A 24,412-nucleotide genomic window follows, 5' to 3' on the forward strand; every position below is an offset into this window, starting at 1 on the left:
TACTTAGTGTAATGTTAGAGAAGTATTATGTTACTGAAGACTCTTTGCCAAATTGGATCCAGTTGTGCAGTCCTTGCACATGCAAAACTTCTAATCCTGGCTCAGAACCCAGTTTCTCTGCATTAACATCAAAGTTATTGAAAGCTGGTTAATGATATTGTACTCCATAAACAAGTGTTCTGGTGAAAGAGCATCTCTATAAACTACTGGAGTACTGATGAAGAGGTTTCTTTATCTGTATAAAAATAAATAACCGGCGCTGCTGCAATGTGGGAGCCTTCTTCTCTGGTGTATTTTCCCACAAGTGGTGCTTGAGTCATGAAGAGCAAAGCTGAAAAAAGCATTTTTGTAAACATTTGAATTACTCCATGCATTTTGCAGAAACTTTAAATGGAAAATTTTATGCAAGATAACAAAATAGTTGTAGGTCCCAGTATGCATCAGCTTATGCTAAGTAGTTACTCCAAGATTCGGTTGGAGTTCTTTTCAGGTAAATAGTTACAAATTTTCATTCCCTTAGGAGTGTGTTACGGATCAGAAAAAACAATTTTAAAACCCTAAAGTTATAATTCTGTTTTAGTTTATTTTTATTAATCATTTCAAAGAACTTCCTCATGTATGTGACTACATGGAAGGAGTTATGCAATCCTGTGACTTAATGAAGGTTAATGTAGTTTTCAGTGCTGCCTGACAGTACAGAACATAAGTATACTGGCCTGTAAAACAGCAATATCATGTGTTTTTGTCTTAGAGACACTGAAAATTGCAGTAGTCATGGCAGGACCTGGAGTGAGCTGCAGCTTCATGGGGCTCTGTCATTCTTGTTGAAAATGAGAAGGAAGTTCTCTTTTTCAAGGCGCTTGTTAAAAGGAAAGAGCAGAGTACCACCCTTAGCTGTTAGATATCTGGTAGCTTTTTAATTTAGTCATAGTCTGGTTTTGTACACATACTTGACTTTAAAAAAAAAAAAATGAAGAACAGCAGAGCAAAAATTACATCCATCTACGGTTGTAAATTTATGTTACACTTGATGTCTGAAAACAAGAAGTACTTTTAAAATACTTAGGCTTAGGAACGTGCAGGAATCTTCTCCAGATAAAAGAAAATGCTATGTAACCCTGATAATGTAAAGGGTTGTTTAAATAATCTTTAAAGATTATTGTTTTCTGAAGGCACATGTACCTTTAATTCAAGCAAATACCCTGTTCTGTGCAGTAGAGTGAATCTCGTCTGTAGAATCGTGCCCACAGATGGTTGATTGTGTCCTAGAGGCCTGTTTGCACCGGCTATTTGTCAATCCTGTTCAAGTTTGAACATTCCTTTTTAATTCTTGTCTGAAGCATACTTACACTTTACCAGTGGGTATAGTGTAAATAAGCAGGAATTAATTCAGAGAAGAAAAATTGTTCTATAGAACAGGAGAAGGTCAATGTATTCTGCTTGCGGTGTGGTATCTTTCATACTCTGGTGGAAGCAAACCAACCAAAACATAAGTAGATTTTTGTACAAAGCGTGAGACAGAACATGTTGGGAAATGAAAAGATGGCAGTTTAGTAATTATTACTGATTGCAGATTTAATATTTAGAAACTCATGTTGACCTAAAATGCTGGCAAACGGAAATCAGCTTTTTCATTCTTTTCAGTAGTCTGTGACCTTGATTTCTTGGTAGGAAGTCTGAACAGCCATGCTGCAAGCAAGTCTATGGGGCAGTTCCTAGCAGCATAGCAGGTGACTCTAGTTGTTCCATTAAAATGACCTTGCCTATCTGTTTTGCTTTGAAAACAGTCAGCCAGTCAGTTAAACCAAACTCCAGAGTTTGCCTGTCCCAGACCTGCGGAACGTTTTATGGGAGTTGGAAGGCAAGTTTATAAAGACTTGTAGGAATTCTTCCCAAGAGCCGAGAGTAATGTATGGACGTGAGGCAAATGAGTTTTCGTTTTCCTCTTTTCCCCCGCTTAGACCGTGGTTGCTGTGCGGTGAAGGAGCTGGAGCACCTTCCGGCTCTCAGGGTGGGGTGGCGGGGCGTTTTCCGCCGCCGCCTTTTCAGCACCGCAGACAGCTCCGCACGTCGCGCACGGTCCGGCGGGGCCCGGCCGGGCGCAGCGGCAGCGGCAGCGGCGGGGGGCGGCCGCCCGCTCCCAGCGAAGCTCCCCCGCCGCCAGCGGCGCTCGCCCAGCGGCGCCTGCATCCCCCCTGGGTACGTTTTTAGCTTCGTGTTCAAAACCTGTTAGCAACACGGCTTTGTTTTTCGAATTCCCAGGAACTCACCCAGAGCTCTGCCTCTGACAGACCAAAGTCTCCAGAAGGGTGTAGCTGCAGTGTTCAGACAAGAATTACTGTTTGGATTCTGCGTAGTCTTGTGAAATACTGGAAATGTTAAAATATTTTCATCAAATACGTTTTCAGTGATTGCACTGTATTAGTTATTCTGTATAACTTTAAGAATAAGGCAGGAGCTGTTATTAAGTTTAATAAATCTGAGTTAGTGTTAAGACTATAATAAAAGTCAAATGAAACCAGGTAGATTTAAATGACATTTCATAGCTAACATTATCACATCCAGGAAAGAGGATAGAAGTTATAAGCAAGTTTCCGTCACATCTCTCCCCCTCCTAGAAAACAAATACCATATGAACATCAGTAATGATAGAATCATAGAATTGTTTTGGTTGGAAAAGACCTTTAAGATCATCAAGTCCAACCATTAACCTAACACTGCCAAGTCCAACCACTAAACCATGTTGTAGTTGAGGATAGTGACAACCTCAAATGTGTGTATTCCCCTTTCGGTCCATTGTTGTCATGCCTATAATGCTGTTAAAAACGTCACATGTGGGAGATTATGAAATATGCATTGCTGTCTCTCCAAGCATGTGTGGTTGTTGATTCAGTTCTTCAGAGCAAGTGCACTGTGTTTGGAAGATCAATTGGAAAAATGTAATTCATCATTATCCCAGCCTAGAGCAGGTATTTCTCTGACTATTACTCCACTTGAGATTTTGAAGAGGTGGAGGAGGGAAGAGCTAGGAAGATAGCATGATCCAATTATCATAATAATTTTTGATGCATAAATTACCCACTTCATGCATAAACAGTTTGTTACTTAATTCTATTTTACATAATTAAAGCAGCAGCGTGGAACATGGTTAAAATTGTAGTTCCTAGACAACTTATTGTTCCATTCCACATTTCTCTAGCAGAATTTGCTGTTAGATCAATAAATAATGTGGAATTTAAGAAAGTTTTGGGTCACAGCTTACATGGTAAAGCTGCAGGTTTTCTACTTTTATTGAAAAATAGACCTCTCTCTCTCTCTCTCTAGTATTGCTGGAGATAGAAATGCTTTTTAAGTATGCACTCTTGAAGTTCTACTGGCACTTTCTTGTATTACTCAGAGCAAAGGATTAAAATAAAAATTCTCTGAGGTTGCCAGTAGGAGGTCTTTAATGTCTTTTGTCAGGCATTCCACCATAGCCTGGTATTTCTTGAGACATGATGGTCACTGGAGGAATGTATCCACTGGAACACTTTTCCTTTGATGCTGGACTGCTTAGTGTATCCCTTCTGCCTTTTTATTGCCTGTCCTGAATAATAGTAACCTGTGTAATGCTAACCTGTGCTCTCCTGGACAGAATCTGAATCTCTTTTCCTTCTCCCCAGTACAGATGGTCTGTTGGTATTTGGTAGAAGTTAACAGAAATCTTCATGGTTTTGTCTGTCAGTTCTGATTTCTAACCACTTTTAAAACGTATTGCTAGTTCATACTTAGGTAGAACGCCTGTCTTGCAAATTCCAAGGTTAAGGTTAAACCATTGCTTTCACAGTAGAGCCTCCCAGGGCTCCAGGGAGAAAGCACCTTCAGTCCCTAGATGGTTCTGAAGTGGTGGGAAAATAATGTGCTACTGATGGATTTGGAGTGAAACACTTTCAGTCTTCATTAACTTTATGGCAAGTTACCACAGCTGAGAGCCCAAATATCTTGCTGAAGAATCAAGAATCTTTTCTTCAATTCCATGTTCCTGAAAACTTGAAGAAAACGAACAGGCAGTATTAGGAAACAGCAAAGGATGGTAGCGAATACATATCTTGACCTGCTTATTGTGCAAATAAATTCCATAATGTGTAATAGTAACACTGTGGACAGGAGTTTCATTATCTTATTGTCATCAGTGCAAAGTTCTGCAGTAAAATTTTTTTGCTCACGAACAAATGTGAAGTTAAACTCCCTTACAGTTTCCTGTCATAAGAGGCAATGGGTGTTCTGCAGGCCAAATTATTTATTTGTTTTTATCTATGTTATTGCTTTGCCTTCACTGGCATGGTACACGTACATCTCATTAGCTGTCTTGTTGGCCATCTGTTGACTCTGCTGAGTCTAACTTGCCTTTTCTTAGGTATATTGAAACATCAGGGATTGCTCACACAGACTGTAAAACTGCTGCTGCAGAAATGAGTTAGATTAAGAGCACAGAGAACAAGGGTCCTGAATAACAGGTGAAAATCAAGAAAGAAAGTTTGAGTGATAAATTTATTCTGATCTAAAGTCTATTGAGAATGAGTGATTTTTTTTCCCTATTTATTGTAATACGCCTTAGATCAGGCAAGAACAAAACTCATTGTGTAGCTTTTTTGATCCAGGATACAGTAACTTCATGTACAGACTCGAAAATTCCCTTCTACCAATCAAGGTTAATATGTATTCCATATGTGTGTTAAACAGAATATTCCATATGTGTATTGAACAACAGAAAATCATATAGGAATCCAAGGACACCATATCTGTAAAATTAACACTGTATCTGTCAAATTAACACGTTAGAGAATTTTTGTGAAAATACTTAGTTTTAGTTCCATTCAATACATTTTTGATAAAATCTGTTAACCTAGGAGAAGTTACAGGTGCCCAGTGTCTACAAAATGCAGCGCTGTAATGCATACAGCACGGAAGGCAGGCTAGAAAAGCCTTTAACGTTGGTCAGCATCCAAAAAGATCTGAGGCCTTTTGCATTAAAGTTACATGTAGAAGATGCCTCTGTTTCCAACAGGCTCCATTAGAATGTAGGAGGAGGTTGTACCTGATGGTCAGGGCACTGAACGGTTCGCCTGGCCATGCCTAGGATTATCTATTTGTATTCACCGTTGTTCTGACCATTTTTTAATGAGGCTGTTAGAAGTTTATCAAGACATAGTAGTGCATAATGAAGTGTGAGAAGGTATGTTATTGCCTGTGTTGGAGGAGAGCATTTGTAACCAGAGATCAGATTCTGGCTTTGTATAAATTGTGTAGCTTAGCAGAAATCAACAGAGATACTGTTGTCTAAGATCTCAGAGGCATTCTGCATGCACATCTTAATGTGAAAGTATTGCACATGTCACATCCTTCAGCTGTGGGGACTTAAGAAAATTCTGTCAGGTACTTGACCACAGCTCTGGTTTGCCTTTTAAGTGAAATTGTGCCAAGACTGACAAGTGTAGAGTAACGCCCTTGTGATTCTGGTTCTGGTTTGTATGTGATCTACTAAATGTAGTATTCTGGGCTTTGAATTTGATTTGAGACATATTTGTGGTCCGTTTTGAGCAAAGGTCAGAACAGGAATGGCTGCTGCTTAGGACCTGGGAGAATCAAAAAGCTGTGCAGAAGCTTCTATGCAACTTCAATCAGCTGTTTTCACCCTTGATTTTCATAATGAAAGTTGTTGTCATATTTTCTTACTAGAGGATGAATTACTGCTCTGAGCCTATGAAGCTCCTTTTAGGGTATAGATTATCCCTAAGAGAAGAGGCTGTAACTGATCTTGTAATTAGCTTTCAGCTAAGCTGGATATATTGGTCGTTGTACAAAATTTCTTTCATTAAGTGAAAATAAACTGTAAAGTAGGCAGGAAAACAGGTAATTTTATGAGGAAGTTTCCACAGCTCTATTCTGTGGAAAAGAGAAGTTACATGTCATGAAAATACAAAAGAAATTAGAATTCAGTATCACTTTTTCATGCTTTTTTTTAATAACATAAACTATATTTTATTGAAACATGTGAATGGAAAAAACTTCCATTCAAGATATGTGAAATACCTGTGTATCACAGTGTATTTTTAATGAAGTTGTGTAAATTGACTTTATCCCATTAGTTTAATAAAAGCTACATTGAGTAATTTCTTCTTACATCTGTCAGAAGATCAGAAGAGATTGTCATGAAAACTTGTTTTACAGCTTAGAAAGAATTCTTGTGTAAAGGGAGTCATAAAACATGAACATTTTACACTTTAAACTGGCATATCTGAACCCAGGCCTTTGCAACCAAAAATGTTAAGTTAATATCATACATAACTCATAGAATATTTTATATAATACTGTTTTAATGTAGTTGCTGGGAATCACACATTTGTAACTTAGTGACTCATTGAACTTTTCCCTCTTGAGCATTCCCTGCGATTGTTTCTTTAGCTGTGTGAAAACAGTCTTTAATAAACATAGTTTTATATTGACATTTCAAAAACAATGTGAATATTCAATACATGAAGGAGTGAAGAGGGATGAATTCCGAAGAGGGATATGTGTATCTTCTAAGGTGCCTCCTTATCTCATTCGTTTTGGTGGAGACTGACAGACCTTTCAGAATTAAATCACTTTTGAGGAAATGCTAAACCTTTTCAGGACCGATGGAAATACCCCTGTGAATTCAATATAAAGTAAAACCAAAGGGTAGGCCTTAATATCTTTATGTTTTAAAATTGCTACTCTTAGTCTTTTTAAGAGTAACTTGCTCTGGGTTGTTTATTCTGTAAAGAAACATACTTATTAAAAGAAAAACCCACTCTGTCAAAATGGCACCTTCTAAACTTTTATGCATATTAATACTGTAGAGCTATTGTGATGAATAGGGGAAAGCTGTGTTCTGAGTTATGTGACTGACCAACAGAATTGCTTATTGAATTCTGATTGAATACATATCACAAAGTTACTGAAGACTGCATGAGCCATGAGGGTCATAAATAGAGAGTTAAAAGGCTGTACAGGTGTAACTGTAAGTATAATTTGTCTTGCAAAACCACAGCTGGTGGTAAGAATGTGTCTGCAGGAAGGGACCTAGCCTTGATATTGAGTCTGGGTACTCAGAAGAAGATACGAAAGGAAAAGTTTTTGCTTGTAAAAGAGCATATTTGAAATGAAAAAAAAAAGATCAAGAAGTAAATATATATGGGCTCATATCCATAGATTTTGTTGTCACATGTGAGTAAAGAGCTTCTGGAGCTTTCTTACCTGTAGTGTGCAATAAATATTGTTGCTTGTAGTATTTTAGAGTGTAGCTGTGTGTCTTCCATAAACAGTTATACATCAGTTCTGTGGTTTGATGGGTAGGTGCAAGTTAGCCTGTAAGGAAGGAAACATACGTATAACAAGCATTTATATTATAGTTTTCATTGTCTAAGGGAATTACCTGGACAAATCCTCACATTTTTTTCTGTCACTTAAATGATATTTTTACAAAAGGGAATGCTGAGACCAAGAGTTCAAGTGCCATGGAAGTAATGTGGGGAAAGCTTTGTAACTACATTTGAATCTCAGACTTGCGTGTCTTGTAATCTTATGCTCAGATCAGCCATTTGTCAAGTAAATAAGACACCGTTGTTGCCATCCAGCTATGCCTGTAATTTTCAAGAACAGCCTGTTTTAGCGGATGTCCCAAACACTGCAATGTAAAATGAATGCACTGCTCCACAGTATGTCCTAATGACATACTGTTGGCAATCTTTATGAAGTATTTTATTCCTTTTACAATTGTTTATTCCAGCTTTCATAGCACTGTAACTTCTGCAGTGTTACCACTGGTGTATGCAGGCATTCACACCTGCCCTACCCCGACCTCTGACAACAGTGTCTTCCACTAGAATAATGCATTATGAAGCAATGCTTCATTTTCAGTCTCTTAACAAAACAAAGATTCATCCCAGGTGGTGAATGGTATTTCTTGTTTTGTGACAGTTGTTATGCTTTTAAGAATAAGATCTGTTACAGCCAGGGAATGAGGCATATATTTAATTAAAAATTGCATAGTAGCTTTGATTCAGTTTGTACCATTGCATTCATAAAATTCACATAAATAGAACTCTGATTTCAGTGTAGGAAACTGGAGAAAGACTGAATATGCAGTTTTGGCTAGACAACACAAAATAAATTGTTTCCTACCTGAAACAAATAATAAATACAACTAGCACTGAGCATTCACTGATAGCACCTAGGTTTAATGAACTTTTTGTCAAAAGTATTCTCACTGCATTTCTGATACAACATTAGTTACCGTTTTTACACCAGTCATGCACATTTGAGGTGTGTTTTGACTTCAGAGGAGAATCTGTGAGTACCTAAATTAATGCGACCTTTAAAGCCTTTCAATTTGGAGCATCCTCATTATATGCTAAAGATTTGGTCCCTAACGCCTGCATCATTATTAAAATCTTTTCAAGAAGATGTGGAAACTCTTGAACAGACATTGATATATGAATCAAGTAAGGATGCTCTTTAGGCACTTTTTCATTGCCCACGGACCTGCTCACTGCATTAGGTGTAAAATTCAGTTTTCACCATGCAGCTACTACACCTAGATTGTAGTGGGCTCCTTTGATTATAGATTCCTTTGTAGGATACTGCCCAAGAGTTATTCCTGGGCTCTGCATGAGGAAAGGACTGATACAGGAGACATTCTTGTCTATCCAAATTCCAGTATAGCAGAAAAGATACCTCGTGACAGCTACTACTGAACATCATCTTCACCTGAATGGTGTCATGGGTAGAGTGGCTTCGCACTAAGCCCACCCACTCCTTTTGTTCTTATTCAAGTTTGGACTTCATGTTAAAAGCCAGTAACTTGCATTCTGTTGTGATTTCTGCAGTATGATAGTTTAGAATAACTAAATCCTTATGCAGTAGGACAGACCAGTGCTGGGCCCGATGTATTCCCAGTTCAGCTTCCATATAGTTTTAAGATACTCTAATGGCAAAATGTGTAAAAAAAAAAAAATTAAAAAAAAAAAAAATTGTTATAAGATTACCCATGGCCAGTCTGCTTTCCAGATTTGGTTGTCAGATAGGAAAATGTTTGGTTCTCTATCTTTATGTGCAGCCATATATGAAAAGACATTTGTCTACCTCCCAACAGCAGGATGGGATGCAGCGGAGCCAGATGAGAAATTCAGTAGTGTGGCTGTAAGCTGGCAGACCATTCTTTTCCCCTGCAATTTGACACCTCGAAGGAAAATAAAAGAGATGAACAGGTTTTTTATATCCAGCCTGTGATCAGAGATGTCAGCTCATCCCAAATGAATAATTCTTGCATTTCACCTGTGACATTTGTATGTATGTTGTGGCTGGTGTTATCCTGTGTCAACTGCTGGACATCAGACTTGCTGTCATGGACTATCCTGGCATCATGGACTATGAGCATAATGGTTGTGAAAATAAAGCTTTCTAAAACGTTTTGAATAGCAATTTTATGTTTAAACTGTGGAAGATAATGGGATTGGCAGTACTCAGTGCAGACTTGTTTCATGTATTTGGTTTGCAGACTTCTTAAAAAACCCCAGTAGCTTTGAGGACAGAGCATCTTTTACCTGAGAGAGCTGCTGTAAAGTAGACGGATTTGATGAAGCTGTAACATTCAAATAATTAATGGGGCAGTAACAAGAACTGTGTATGCTAAGAGGTGTTTGACAGAATATGCTGGGATTTGGGTTTTTCGGGAGTTGTTTAGGGTTTTTGTTGTTGTTGTTGTTTGTTGGGTTTGTTGTTTTGTTTTTTTTTTTTTCCTGAGGAAGCAGCTGCAGTTGTAATTAGTAGTGATCAAATAAAACAGTATTTTACTTATAAAGAAATACAGGTAAATAACTGTAAAGAAACTCATGTCTATTATTTAAACTGATGTTGAAAGTTGCCCTTCTTAAACATATTTTAACTTAATCTTTGGAGCAGTTTGAAGACTATGTCTGCTGTATGGTTTAGCCAGAAGCCAGCTTTAGGCTTTCAGGAGGAACAGGTATTAACTAAATAGCTGCTTTACTGCTGCTCCCTCCCAGTTTTACTTGCCAGGCTGAATTACAGAGGCACTTCTTGCAGGAATGCCTCTGTAGACTTAGGATTAGTGCATAACTATATTTATTAGGATTTTTAAATACAAAAGTACATCTAACTCCCCCCTGCTTTTCCTGCTGCCCAGTTCTTAGTTTCCCTTATTTAAGTGGTCATGCTTTAGGACAATGCTTAAATTCCTAGATTTTACATTTCTGTATTTGTTATTATTTTCAATATATCCTTAAATGAAAATCCCAGTTTAACTGTGTTTCTGAGACAGTAAAAACACTACAGGGACTTTATAGTTCCTGTGGTACTGATGTGTATTCACCCATTGTCAGTTAAATAAAAATTTACTCAGTTTAAAAACAAACACACAAACTTTCCAAAATACCTGAAATATTTATGGCATAAGTAAAAGCTAAAGGAGTACCAGTCATTCCTTAAAAACAAGTTCCTAAGTTTAGAGTCACAGGTGTACTCCTTTGGCAGAATGAATGGGTTAGCTCATTTTATCTAGCTTCACATTCAATGTTTCTTCCTTTAACTTCTGTTTCCCCTATTCTCTTGCAAAAATATTGCCAATTTCTTCAGAAAACACATCTTTTTTTTTAATTGGTTCCAGTTTTCCCAGGAGTAATGAAGCTGATCATCCCTGAATAGAGTGAGGCTTCTCTCACACTGGGAACAGTGGCAGATGGCAGCCGTTTTGGGAGATGGCATTTCTTCGTGCAGTGATCTGTAGAACAAATTATTTTTAGTACTGAATGAAGAAAAACAAATCCTAAATGAAGAATTGTAAAATAATAATTTTAAATTAACAACATATAGATATTGAAACATAGACAGTTCTCTGCAGTGAGTTTTGCTTCTGGAAGAAGATTGTGGAATCAGAGTTACTTTATTTCTGATGTACTCAAAATGGGGGAAAATACAACACAGACCACTAGCTTTCTTACAAAACTCATTCACAAAATTAGTTCTGTAAAATAGCACTGTTATTTTGTGGGAAGATGTGCTGTGTTCTTTGTATACAAAGTTTTGGAACTGCTGCTTCAGTGCAAAATTAATCCCTAACTTTGAAATTAGTGTTTCCATCCCTGTACTGCTGAGATCAGTGTAGTGGTTGTAGCAGACCTAGAACACAGAAGAAGTTTTTAAAGAGACATTTTTGTTGTTCGGGGATTATTTTATTAGCACAGTAATTTGTTTAAAGTGGTCATTTGTTTATATTTGTGAAAGTGCAAAGGGAACCTAAGCAATTCATTCACTGTTTACTTGCAGCTTTCCATTTTGGATGCAATAAAGCTGGCATAGCTCGTGTCCCGCTGCACTCTCTTAGCAGCGACGGTGAGCCAGAGCAGGCCAGCAAAAGCAGGGGGTCCTGTGGAGGGGCAGCTGATGGAAGCTGAGTTCTCAGCAAATTGTGTTGTGGTTAGGTTAGGTTTAGATGCAGAAATATTTCCTAAGGGCTTGCTACATCCAGATAACCTTATGCAGTCCTTAGGTTCTCGGGGGGGGGGGTGGGGGGGTGGGGGGGTGGGGGTGGGGGTGGGGGGGAAGCTGTGGTTGAAAACTATGTATCTTTTTTATTCCGTCTCTGTCAATTGTATGAAGCCGCTATTCTGGGTTGGTGTGGGTCACCTGCTGTGTTCTCTAGTAAATGGATCTGTTACCTAGTAATACACATATTCCTTTTATATTCTTTGTTATTTCTTCCTTGCTTTTTAAATAAGAAAGTAATAGTATAAAACAAGATTAATGCTTTTTTAGTGAATTCGTCCCATTTTCCCGTTTTGCATGTTTATGCAGGAGACCTGTCTCAATTGTTCCTTCTCTATTATTCTTCCTGCGCTTAAGTGATATTTAGAGCTTTGTTCAGTGATGCTCCTTCTGCATCTGCTTGGAGAACATTTTTGACTGTTAACCCCAGTCACAAAAGCTTTTGGGAACTGCTTGTGCTGGATGGAACCTTTCTACGTGTGGTTACTGAGGAAGCTCATTCTCATTCTGTTTTACGTGGCTGGAAGGGGTGGAATCTGAAACTTTAATACAATGAAATGGTTGTTAAATTAAGAATATTTTTAAAACTAAGAAATACCTGCTGAGGACATTGACTTTGCAGAAACGTCTGCTTCAGTCAGTTTAATTCAGTCACTTACTGGTGGGTCTACTGAGTATCTCAAATGAATATAGTAACCCTGACTTTTATTTCTGGACCTCTGATTTGGCTCAAAGGTTCATAAAATTTCATATAACTAAATATCTCCCTGTTGATTACAGATCTAAGGAAACTCAGCTGTTATTGTTCCTGCAAGAGTCCAAACAATTAAATTAGGAGATTATCATGTGAAGTATCTTTTTAATAATGAAAGTGAAAAAAAAAAGTTCTGATATTGTCCTTTTTTAAATCAGCCCTTTCTGTCAATACATTCATTATCTAATTCTTTTAATTTTGTTATATATTTATAAACTTGTGATGCTTTCTTACTTTGATTCATAATTATGCTTTTCTCAGGGGATTCTTGTTCTCCATAGCATTGGGAAAGAAATCTTGATACCTTGGAGTGTCTTTTTTTTTTTTTTCTTTGTAGTCCTTGGAGTTCAATTCTTAATGCTATTACCTCCATAGAAAGTTACTGGGTAGAAAGAATGGCATTTTCAGGAGCAACTCAAATTCTTTGGGTCCTTGGAGCACATATATATATACGGAGAGACCTGTATGAAATGAAATTAGAGAAGGCTCAAGGGAGACCTTATAGCAGCCTGAAGGGGCCTACAAGAAAGCTGGAGAGGGACTGTTTATCAGGGAATGTAGTGAGAGGACAAGGGGTAATGGGTTTAAGCTGAAGGAGGGTCGATTTAGATTAGATATAAGGAAGAAATTCTTTACTGTGAGGGTGGTGAGGCACTGGAACAGGTTGCCCAGAGAGGTTGTGGGTGCCCCATCCCTGGAAGTGTTTAAGGCCAGGTTGGATGGGGCTTTGGGCAACGTGGTCTAGTGGAGGGTGTCTCTGCTTATGGCGGGGGGTTGGACAACATGATCTTTGAGGTCCCTTCCAGCTCAAACCACTCTACGATCCTATGAAATTATGCATGTCCCAGCAATTGCTGAGTGCTATAATGGTCTTTTGGCATTGTAGGCTGTTGGGGGGTTAAGCTATTTCACAGTTGTTTGAGATGAATGATAGAGCTGAAAGTCTGACCAGTACCATTTAAAAATATTGAGGAATGCATCTAAATATCTTTGGAGAGAAAAAGCTAGAAAGAATACTGTCAGTAATATGGGTAGGCAGAATTTAACTTTGCGTACTTAGGCAGAATATAACCCTATGTTAGTTTACGTGATTATAAATGTCCTTTCTTTGTAAAAAATCTCATAGAGTATTTGGGGTTGGTTTTTTATAATGATCTGAGGGACAGATGTTAAAAGAAAAGATGTGGACAAACTTGGTAAGAGCGTTGTTTAACACATACTCATTTTTTTAAAATGGTTGTGGTTACGTGTGGCCTGTCAGAGTAACTAAGATGTATTATTCAGATGTATTTTAATGTAAAGTTTCTGATGCTGCATTTCTGAAAATGTGGTTCACAAAGACTGTAAATGGTCTGAGCCTCTTTTATGCATTCTTTCCTGAGATAGCAAGGCTTAAACGCAGTCTTTGAGAGAAGGATTTTGAGCCTGCTTAGCCATCAGCACACGTTAACATGAAGTTTTCTTTACATGCATTGACGTACACAGTGTTTATAGCAAAATATCAATAACGATGAAAAACTCATTTTGCACAGAGATGCCAAATTTAAATAAATATACTATGCAAATAATAATTTTTGTGCTGAAGCAAAGAACCAGACTTTTACAATCCTCTATTTAAACCGGCATTTTTATAATTGGGGGGTGGGGGGGTGCTATGCATGTATACATGTATAGGTGATAGAGCAGTCTAGCTTCGCTATTTGAATTAACTTAGCATGTTTCATTTGGTAGATAGGTATATCTACAAGACTTTGTGGATCAATTTCTAATGACCTACTAGAAAGTTTGGGCTTACCTCTGAATGTGGGAAGGATCCTGGAAAATGTAAGATAGCCAAGCCCTCATGCAATTTTTGTGAAAAAACATGTTCTTTGACTTCTGGACTTTGCATGCAGAAGTTATTCAATGCCTCATGAATTTACATACGACTTAAACCCACTAATATCTCTGCTCTGTGGCATTGTATTTAGGATGAGGAGTACAGCAGTCCTCAGAAACTCTGCAGGCTCTCCAAGGTCAAGGACAGGCCTTTAGATATCTTACAGACCATTTCGTTATGTGCCTCCTGATGATGGAATAAGGTCCTTTCATCCCCTAGTTAGGGGGAACTGTGTTAAAGGCTTGAGATGTCTGTCTCCTCCCACCACCATATGGTTTCAAATAATTTGTATTTACTGGGTTGCTGCGTGGCAATAACTTCGCTGTTTAGCGTAGTGTTGGCTGTTTACTCTCTGAGTAACATAGTGGTCTTTTTGGTTGCATAAACTATATTTTGGGGACTACAAACTATAGAAAAATGTCTGGTCAAAAATTTTGGTAAATCATCAGCCCCAAAGGCTATATTTTACTACTCTGAATTGTAGTCCCATCAGTTTATTTATAACCATTTTAAATTTGCATTTTTTAAATTAAACAATTGCAACAATATGTTCGTCAGTATAGTTGATTCCCGTTCTGGAAGGAATGCTTCCAGGAGTATAGCTGATGCTACTTCATCACTGTTTATTGCTTCCTTTTTACTTCTGTGTTAACGTATCCCCACAGTATTACAGCAGGGTAGTGATACATTTTTCAGATTTGTTCTTTTACCTGGATTGTAAAGGCATTTTTAGAGAATGGCTAGTTTCCTTGTTCTTTGCATTCACCAACATCCTCTGATAGCCTGCTATGAATCTGTTTTGATATACTAATGATTTACAAAATTAACTTCTCTCTTTTTGTTTTAAGTAGCTTCAGGGAGTCTCTGATCTAAGTCGTCATTGTGTGCAATCTGTGTACTTTGAAAGTATTTCTCATTTTCTTATCTGGTGTTAGGTGAATTTAACAAAGTCTTATGTAAATATATAGATACCTATATAAATAACTATGATATTATAGTTATTTTTATGTGTGGCTTTATTAATATCAAGTTCATTTGAAGTTAAAGATTGATTTATGTCTTACATTTACATACAACGTGCTGGAAATACATTACATAATTTCAGGTGAAAATAACTTTGAAATTTTTCTTATACAGTGCAGACCTAGTAAAGATTTATGAGAGTTCTGTATTTGAAGAACCTTGCAGAACACTGATGAAGTACTTGCATTAGATTTTAACACTGAATAATTATAAGAAATTTGAAAGCTATGAACAGGCATAACATCTTTGACCTTGACTGGAGTTTGTCCTTCTCTGTGGAGAGCAGGACTCAATTCTATAGGAAGAGTTTCCTCACTCTTTTATTATGTTCTCTTTTTATTGCTAGCATCATTCTCCATTCAGATGGAGACTAGTATCTTGAAATTAATGCACAGTATTGTAACAGGATTGACTGAGAACAGCTGAGAGGCTGTATACGTACCCTTTAAATTGTGCTGTTCGTCTTTCCTTTCTTGTCTTCATTCATTTACCTTACTTGCTTTCCGAATAGGAAAGGTACCCAGCCAAGCACAGAGGCATGCACAAATATATCTGTATCCTCCAAATTAAAAGTGCAATTTGCATTTAATAGGTTGCATAATTGCAAGTATAGAAAATGTACATGAAATCCTGTTCTAATTTCTGTGTCCTTTCGGTATGTCCCAATTTAATTGTTACTCACAGCCTGTTTTAGACGCCTGTATTTGTTTCAGAATGTTTGATATCCATCATAGTTTGAATTTAGAGACACAGAATTGTAAGGAAATCTTCCTCATAAAAATGATTTTGAAATGTTAATCGAAATGTTTGTACTGGATCTGTGGTTCTTTGTGACTTTTGGTGTTTTCTACCGTCTATGTTTTCACCTCTTAAACCTCGTTATGTGACAGCTGAAGATATTATCACTTTAAAATATTATTTTCCTTAGAAGAAATTGGCACTGCAGAAGTCAAGGCAAGTCGATAGGGTTCTTCTTTATCTGCAAATGTAACCCCTTCCACTGAGCACTACAGAGAAACTTCTTTCTTTGTAGCATGTTAGGATTTCTTCTGCTGACAGGTAAATATGTCATCAAGTATGTATTCCATAAAGACATCTTAAAGATTTTTAAAAACTCAGTGATTAAATAACATTTTCTTCTATGAAAATTGTAAGATCAAATTTTAATGCCTAAGTTTAACTCAACATTCTTCTATTTTCATTTTTTAAATTGAATCAGTACTGAAGGTATAATTTTTCTTGAATTGCCTTTCTGCATACAGAATTCTTTTTGAAATCTGTGAAGATGGTAGGTAAAAAGGGAGGACAAAAGACCATTGCTTTTTTTAGCAGATTTTGAAACTTTAAAAGAAATTTTTAAACATTGCCAGTTTGACATTGTGTTGGGTTTGCGTGGCAAGGTTTTGGTAGCGGGAGGGGCTACAGGGGGGGCTTCTGTGAGAAGCTGCTAGAAGCTTCCCCTGTGTCTGATAGAGCCAATGCCAGCCGGCTCCAAGATGGATCCGCCTCTGGCCAAGGCCAAGCCAATCAGCGCCTCTGTGATAACATATTTAAGAAGGAAAACAAAACAGTTAGAGAGCTTTTACAACCGGAGAGAAGAGTGAGAAGATGTAAGAAACTCTGCAGACACCAAGGTTAGTGAGGAAGGAGGGGGAGGAGGTGCTCCAGGCGCCAGAGCAAAGATCCCCCTGCAGCCCGTGGTGAAGACCATGGTGAAGCAGGCTGTCCCCCTGCAGCCCATGGAGGAAGGATGAGGGGGTGTAGAGATTCCACCTGCAGCCCGTGGAGGACCCCACGCTGGAGCAGGTGGAGGCACCTGAAGGAGGCTGTGGCCCGTGGGAAGCCCACGCTGGAGCAAGTCCGGGCCGGACCGGTAGACCCGTGAAGAGGGGAGCCCACGCCAGGGCAGGTTTGCTGGCAGGACTTGTGACCCTGTGGGAGAGAGCCCACGCTGGAGCAGTCTGCTCCTGAAGGTCTGCACCCTGTGGGAGAGACCCCACGCTGGAGCAGTCTGCTCCTGAAGGTCTGCACCCTGTGGGAGAGACTACGCTGGAGCAGTTCGTGAAGGACTGTAGCCCGTGGGAGAGACTCCATGTTGGAGGAGGGGAATGTTGAGAGGAGTCCTCCCCCTGAGGACAAAGAAGCGGCAGAGACAATGTGTGCTGAACTGACCGCAACCCCCATTCCCTGCCCCCTTGTGCCGCTGAGGGGGGGGAAGGTTGAAGCCGGGAGTGAAGTTGAGCCCGGGAAGATGGGAGGGGTGGGGGGAGTTGTTTTATGACTTGATTGTATTTTCTCATTGCTCTACTCTGTTTTGCCTGGTAATAAATTAGATGAATCTCCTCTCTACATTCAGTCCGTTTTGCTCGTGACGGTAATTAGTGAGTGATCTCTCCCTGTCCTTATCTCGACCCAAGCCTTTTGTTACACTTCTCCTCTCCCATCCCGCTGGGGGAGGGGTGAGTGAGCGGCCGCGTGGCACCCAGCTACCGGCTGGGCCTAAACCACGACAGACATGCATTTGATATGTATCTGAGAATTGAAATATTTAACTCTGTTGTTAATTTATTCTTTTCTTCAGAAACCCACACAGCATTTGAGAGATTTCATATTATCTATCTCTTTTTCAGTCAAGCTGGTTACTGTTCATCTGTATTCTGGGTGTTCTAAATACCTGGACCTCTTCATAGCTGATGTAGCACTTCTGTGATCTGACTGACAGCATTTACAGGCTAATCACAAAATCAAATACACTTGAGCTTTACTGTGCTTTGAAAGTTTGGTCCTTCATACCAAATAGTACATTTGCTAATTTAAAACCAACAGTCTCTTGGTAATCATACATACATACATACATAGGCTTTCCAGTATCAATTCGCATATCTAGTATGCAAAGTTTGCTGAATGACCACAGGTAAAAGAACGTATATGTGCTCATGTTGCATACATTGAATTCACTGAGTGTTTTGTGTTTCTTTGCCTTCAATAATATAGCAGTGGAGGTAAGAATTATATGTAAGTGTGGTGGCTTGACCATGGCCAGCTGCCACACGCCCACTCGGCCACTCTCTCACTCTCCCTCCTCAACAGGACAAGGAGAGAAAATGAGATGAAAAAGTTCGTGAATTCAGATAAAGATGGGGAGATCCCTTACCAATTACTGGCATTGGCAAAACAAGTTCAACTTGGGGAAAATTACTTCAACTTATTTCCAGTTAAAAGTAGAGTAGGATGGTGAGAAACAAAGACAAAAACTAAATCACCTTGCCCTGTCCCCCTCTTCCTAGGCTCAACATCTGTCCTTCATTCCCAGCTCCTCTGTCTTATCCCCATGAGAGGTGCAGGCAATATGGAGAATGGGAGTCTGTTCATGACAGTTCCTGTCTGCCACTCCTTCCTCCTTACACTTTTCCACTGCTCCAGTGTGGATCCTCTCTGTGGTCGGCAGCCCTTCTGGTTAAACCTGCTCCAGCATTGGTCATCCATGGCCATTAGTTCTTGTAAGGAGAATCTGTTCCAGCGTGAGCTCTCTGCAGGTGGCAGTTCCTTCAGGAAATATCCACCTTGCTCTGGCATGGGGTCCTCCATGGGCTGCAGCGTAGGTATCACCTCCAGTGTGGTCCTCTCCCTGGGCTTCAGGGAAATATGTCCTTAACCATGGTCCTCTCTGTGGGCTGAAGGGAAATCTCTGTTCCAGTGACTGGAGCACCTCCTCCCCCTTCTTCTTCTCTTGACCTTGGTGTCTGGCGGGTTGTTTCTCACACTTTTTTTCCCATCACTCCTCATTGCCTGGGTAGTGTTTTGCCCTTTCTTAGACATGCTTTCACAGAAGGACCACCAGCTTCACTGATGAGATCAGCTATGTCCTGCAGTGGGTCCATTGCAGAGCAGCCCCTGACCTCTTTTTGCATACACCACCTCTGCAGTCCCCTTGGTACCAAAACTTTGTCACTGGCACTCAGTACAGTAAGATGGAAGGAAGGAACACAAAGGGATGAAAAACAGGTCCACAAATACAGAAATTTGTTTTGTTTTGTTTCTTACTATGGTTAACTTCTTTTTTTTCTTTTAGTATCAGTTTGACTACAATAAAGTTAATTTGTGATTATCACTTGTCTAAACAAATGGAGCAATTTTTTGAAAGACAAACTGAATGCATTGGAAGGAGGATGTAGAGTGTGTTTTCAATCTCTAAAAATATACAGAGTGATCAGGCTCATATTTCTAAACTCTTGAAAAATGAAAAAGGGGCAAAGAGCAGTGCAGATGAGTAATTGTTTTTTGTCTGTGTAGCATGATGAAAATACTCTTTTTACATTAAGGACGACATTCTTTGTGTACTTTTCCTTTTCACCTATTGAATTACTTGCACATTTTTGAATAATCTAATTTTAAAAATCCTGCAAAGTATTTTTATTTCTTCTACCTATTTACTGAACAGCCTTGTTTAGATTTGGACTATAGTTGAAGTGATGAGATAGTCTTCTGTCACTAAGATTGTATCTTCTTTGTTATTATGAGTTATGTTCCTTTTTTGAAAAGTTGCCTATTTGCAACTTCTTGCAGACTGCTACTTGCTACTAGTGACAAATAGTTTGATTAAATATTTATTTAGTAAATCGTCACGAATGACATTTACTAAACAATGTGAAATGTTTCAGTACCTTTGTTCTTGGGTGGTAAAGTGAAGGCCTTGATTGTGCAAGAACCAATATGTGCATTTAATTTTCAGCTACTAGTAGACATCACCTGGCTGCCTGGCCTACTCTGCTATTTGCCAGCTTTTGTTCTTCAGATTTTCAGCACGAGATATCTTTTTGAGTCTTTGTGCAGTTTCTTACGTGGTTTTGCATCCTACATTTATCTGTATTGGTGCACAAAGCTTTAAGAAAGCTTGGATAGTTCTACAGAGGCTATAATATCACCCTGGCTGAAGCATAGATATGCTCTAGTGCGGGCTTAACATTGCATCTTAGAAAGTATTTTTAATACCCATTCTGAAAACACTTCTTAAAATTTTTCTCAATTTTATGAACTTTGAGTAAGCAATTGATTTTGAAGGGACAAGGCTTAATTGGTCCAGAGTTTTGTTTTATCAGAAATGACAATTAAAGAAAATATGAGGAATTCTTAGTAAATAATATGTGAAAAATCAGTTTCATGTACAGTTTTAAAAATAGTGCATGAAAAAATTCTTTTTGTCTTAACCAGTTATGTTTCACTTCATAGTGATGTAGTAATGTCATTTTCTGAAATGGCATTTTTATTTTCTTTTTAGTGGTCATTGGCAGCTCTGAAAACTATAGTATTTTAAAATGGAATTATAACAAGGTTTGTTAATGACGTACTAAATTTAACCTTATATTTTATTATTTCAGTTGTTCATGGTGGACAATGGAGCAGATGACTGGAGAATAGCCATGACTTATGAGCGTATTTTCTTTATCTGCTTGGAAATACTGGTGTGTGCTATACATCCCATACCTGGGAACTATACATTCACTTGGACAGCCCGGCTCGCCTTTTCTTACGCTCCATCCACAACAACAGCTGATGTGGATATTATTTTATCTATACCAATGTTCTTAAGACTATATCTTATTGCCAGAGTTATGCTTTTGCATAGCAAACTTTTCACTGATGCCTCATCTAGAAGCATTGGAGCATTAAATAAGATAAACTTCAATACACGTTTTGTTATGAAGACTCTAATGACAATATGTCCAGGAACTGTACTGTTGGTTTTTAGTATCTCATTATGGATAATTGCTGCATGGACTGTCCGAGCTTGTGAAAGGTAAGGTTGTTCTGTTTGTTTAGTTCTTTCTGTCTATTTTTCTCTTGTTTTGCCTCTTCAGTTTTGGATTCAGGGGAACTAAATTCTTAATGGAATGGAGCTTCCAGATCCTTGATATTTTGAGTGTTGGTTGGGTGGTATTCTGTGTCATGGATTGTCAGGAATGCTTTGCCTTTTAATCTGAAGGACTTCTGCAGAGAGGTTTGTGCCACACTCTTTACTGTAGCATTGCAATTTGATTTCAGTGTTTTGATATAACTGTAGGTATGTTTGCTAAAATACAGTGGACAGATACCATAAAATATCTTTAAGACTAGTTGTTGATATTCTGCATTGATATCAGCTTGCTTTTTTACTTTTTTTTTGGGGGGGGGGTAAGGTAAATTTATTGAGGATAAGGTAGATAACAATGGCCATGTAAAATTCCAATGGAAAATATTCGGAGGGTTTTTAATTTGAGTTCTGTTGTCCTGCAAAAAAAAAGTGCAAAATATTGTTGGGAAGTTGGCAAGATCATAAAAGGGGAACAGGCAGAACAATTACAGTAATAACTCTTTTTTCTTTCCCTAAAAATCAGAAAACTGTGTTTGAGAGGCAGACTTTCATTCATTTCAGCTAGTTTTCCAACCTCCCCCTCCCACAGAATTCAGTGTAGGTGCAGAATAAATGGCTATTGGTGCTGACAGCTTGCAATTGAATTTCTCAAATATAGCTTTAACAAAAAAGAAACAAGCTTCTAATTGGATAGAATTGCTTAGGAATTTAAGATAGGTTAACTCTAAGGAGACAATTAGGATTCTCTATGAAAGATTTAATGTCTGGCACAGCTCTTAGATCCTGGACTGAATTTCTCCTTATTTAAGCTGGAAGATCTTCAACATATTTAAGGCATTTCTGCTGCTGGTTGTTGACCATTTTGTTTCTCTTCCTGTCCATGTCTGCCCATTTTAGAAGTAGTTTAGGGGAGTTATTTGTAACAGCTAGCTGATTTAAATCAGCAGTTAAATTGCACACCGTTATGGTTATGTTACTTTTGGAAGTTACTGCTTGCATTACTTCTCAATTTGTTACATATAGAAAAATATCTTATCTTATAAACCGAGTGTAGAGATCATGCTAATATTACAGTTTTTATTGCCAGAATTGTGGAATGTAGTTTGTTACAGTAGATGTTTTGTGTCAATGTTGTTTACTCATGTTATGGCAAGACTAATCATTTAAGAATGTTCTGAAAATGCCATGTTAACAGTGACATATTATAGTTTCAAAATATTCCCCATAGTGTGAGCAGATGGAGCACTCTAGATATTGACTCAAACTATAATAGTCGTATTTTAGTAAGCATCTTCTTGTTTCAGATGCAACTAACTTCTGCAAAGCCTCTCCTCTTTGTTTCACATTCTTCACCTCTTTTCCCACCAGTTTTCTTTCGACAGAATTACAGCTTAGGAATTCCTGAGTGTCTACTCAGGCATCTCCCAAATCGTCACTTGTGAGGTGGCTCTGAATAACTTCAGCATCTGTTGCTGTCACTGTTTTGCATATCACTGGATGATGACGACAATGATGATGATGATAACAACAACAATTTATTATTTAATAATTTATTATTATTATTAAGCATTAAATAGTCATGTTATTAACTTTTTAATAGATGCACATTCAAGATGAATAAGTTTATAAATCTTGTGCCTCTCACAGTGAAAATTACTGAAAAAGAACTGAGGCACTTCTGCATCACTGTGATCCTGGGAAGAAGCTTATTTGTTTGGTCAGGTACACTGAACTCAGGGTTGCAAACAAGGCTGAATTTTCTTCAACTCTCTGTGAAACTAGTAATGGATTTTCCACATTTTAATTTACATTGCTGTCCTTGAAGTGACTGTAATGGTTTGGACAGTAAACTGGATAGCCACTGACTCCTCTAAAACTGAAACAAAACACAACTAAAAACAAATTAAATATTGAAATATTAGATTAATATGTTTCTAGCATAATTACCTTCTGTCAGTGGAATCCAGCCCAAGATTATATTTCTTCACATTTAAACAAATTGTTAATTTTATGTTTCAAGAACACTGAAAGGGATATATTTTGGCATTGGGAATTAGATACCTGCCTCAGATTTTCCTTGGAGAGAGTATGTAAGTAATTTTTCAAATGAATGATACTGGCTCTGAATTTCAGCTACTAATTAGTCCACCAAAATCCTGTAGATCCATAGCTCATAGAAGTACATTAAAAAAAAAAAAAGCTCTCAGAAGAAAATCCCCAAACCCCGCACACTGGAATGCTCTTAACACTCTGTGATCTGAAACTAAACATCTCTTATTGTGTACCTGGAGACAGATGTAATAGCCATTTGTCATGGGAAAGGACAAATATGGCTGCTGAATCCATTCTGTGCTGCATAGATGTCATAGTCCTCAGAAGATGTCTCCTGAGATCTTAATGGCTTTGATTTGCTCAGTAGTTAAAAGTTTAGTTTACACAACGAAAATACATTTCTTTCATCTGCTCTTAAGTTGATTTTTTTTTATTCAGTTTTAACTAGAAGAAATCTCTATTTGTTGGAATAGACTATTTTATGTACACAAAAATGATCCTGAAAATAAATGTTACCATTAGCAGGACTATTTGCTATTCCACTTGATACTATACATGAAACTTTAGTGAATTTTCATATATTTAGCAGAAATTAGGAATTAGGCAGATGTCTAGTGGCCTTTTTTTGATGAGAGGGGATTTACAGGAATGGTGTAAATGGTTCTCAGCATTCCTCTAGCACCAAGTTTTTTATATTATATAGTAGTTTTTCATAAAACTTTGTGCTAGCGGGTTCAGTATTTCTTCAGTGTACTATCAGTTAGCTGGCCATCCAAATTGGAACGGGATGGTGGTGACAAGATTTAATAGATTAAAATATTAAAATTTTGGAATGGAGATGAAATATTCTCATGCTATTCCATGTCCTTAGAGAGGGGGGAAGTCACAGTGGGCACTGTCCTTACTGTGAAGTTGTGTGTGCTCAGCAAAAGCTGTTGCTGCTGAATTGCAGCCTGATTTTGAGACTGTTCTTCTGTAAGAAGTCAGATTTTTCTCATTGCAGGCTGTCCGGGGAATAGGAAGGGAGATTTGGAAGCACCACATTTCATAGTGAGGAAGATAACGTGAAAGAGCATCATTACCCATCTCTCTTAAGGAAAACCCTGTAGAGCGAGGTTGTGGGTTGAGGCAGATGAGTTGACCATCTGAATAAAGACTTCACTGCTTTAATGGTCATCTGCCTGATCACTTGTTACATGCTGAAGTAAGGCAGGCCATGTGTCTTTCTCAGTGCCTTAATGGCTGTATTGTTAGCTCCCTGAATGCTAATTATAGCAAGTGACAC

At 38.2% G+C, this 24,412-nt stretch overlaps 1 protein-coding gene across 3 annotated transcripts in view; it reads left to right on the top strand.

Moving 5' to 3' along the window:
- KCNN2 (potassium calcium-activated channel subfamily N member 2) overlaps positions 1-24,412 on the top strand; it is a 70,575-nt gene that overhangs the window by 2,777 nt on the left and 43,386 nt on the right. For 2 of the 3 annotated variants that reach the window (XM_054810805.1, XM_054810806.1), the window contains exon 4: positions 20,603-21,021. In XM_054810805.1, coding sequence (XP_054666780.1) covers positions 20,603-21,021 — 419 coding nt within the window. The remainder of the gene's footprint in view (positions 1-20,602; positions 21,022-24,412) is intronic. The other variant, XM_054810807.1, reaches the window with a different exon arrangement.

Source organism: Grus americana, chromosome Z, assembly GCF_028858705.1.
Source record: "Grus americana isolate bGruAme1 chromosome Z, bGruAme1.mat, whole genome shotgun sequence".
Taxonomy (NCBI): domain Eukaryota; kingdom Metazoa; phylum Chordata; class Aves; order Gruiformes; family Gruidae; genus Grus; species Grus americana.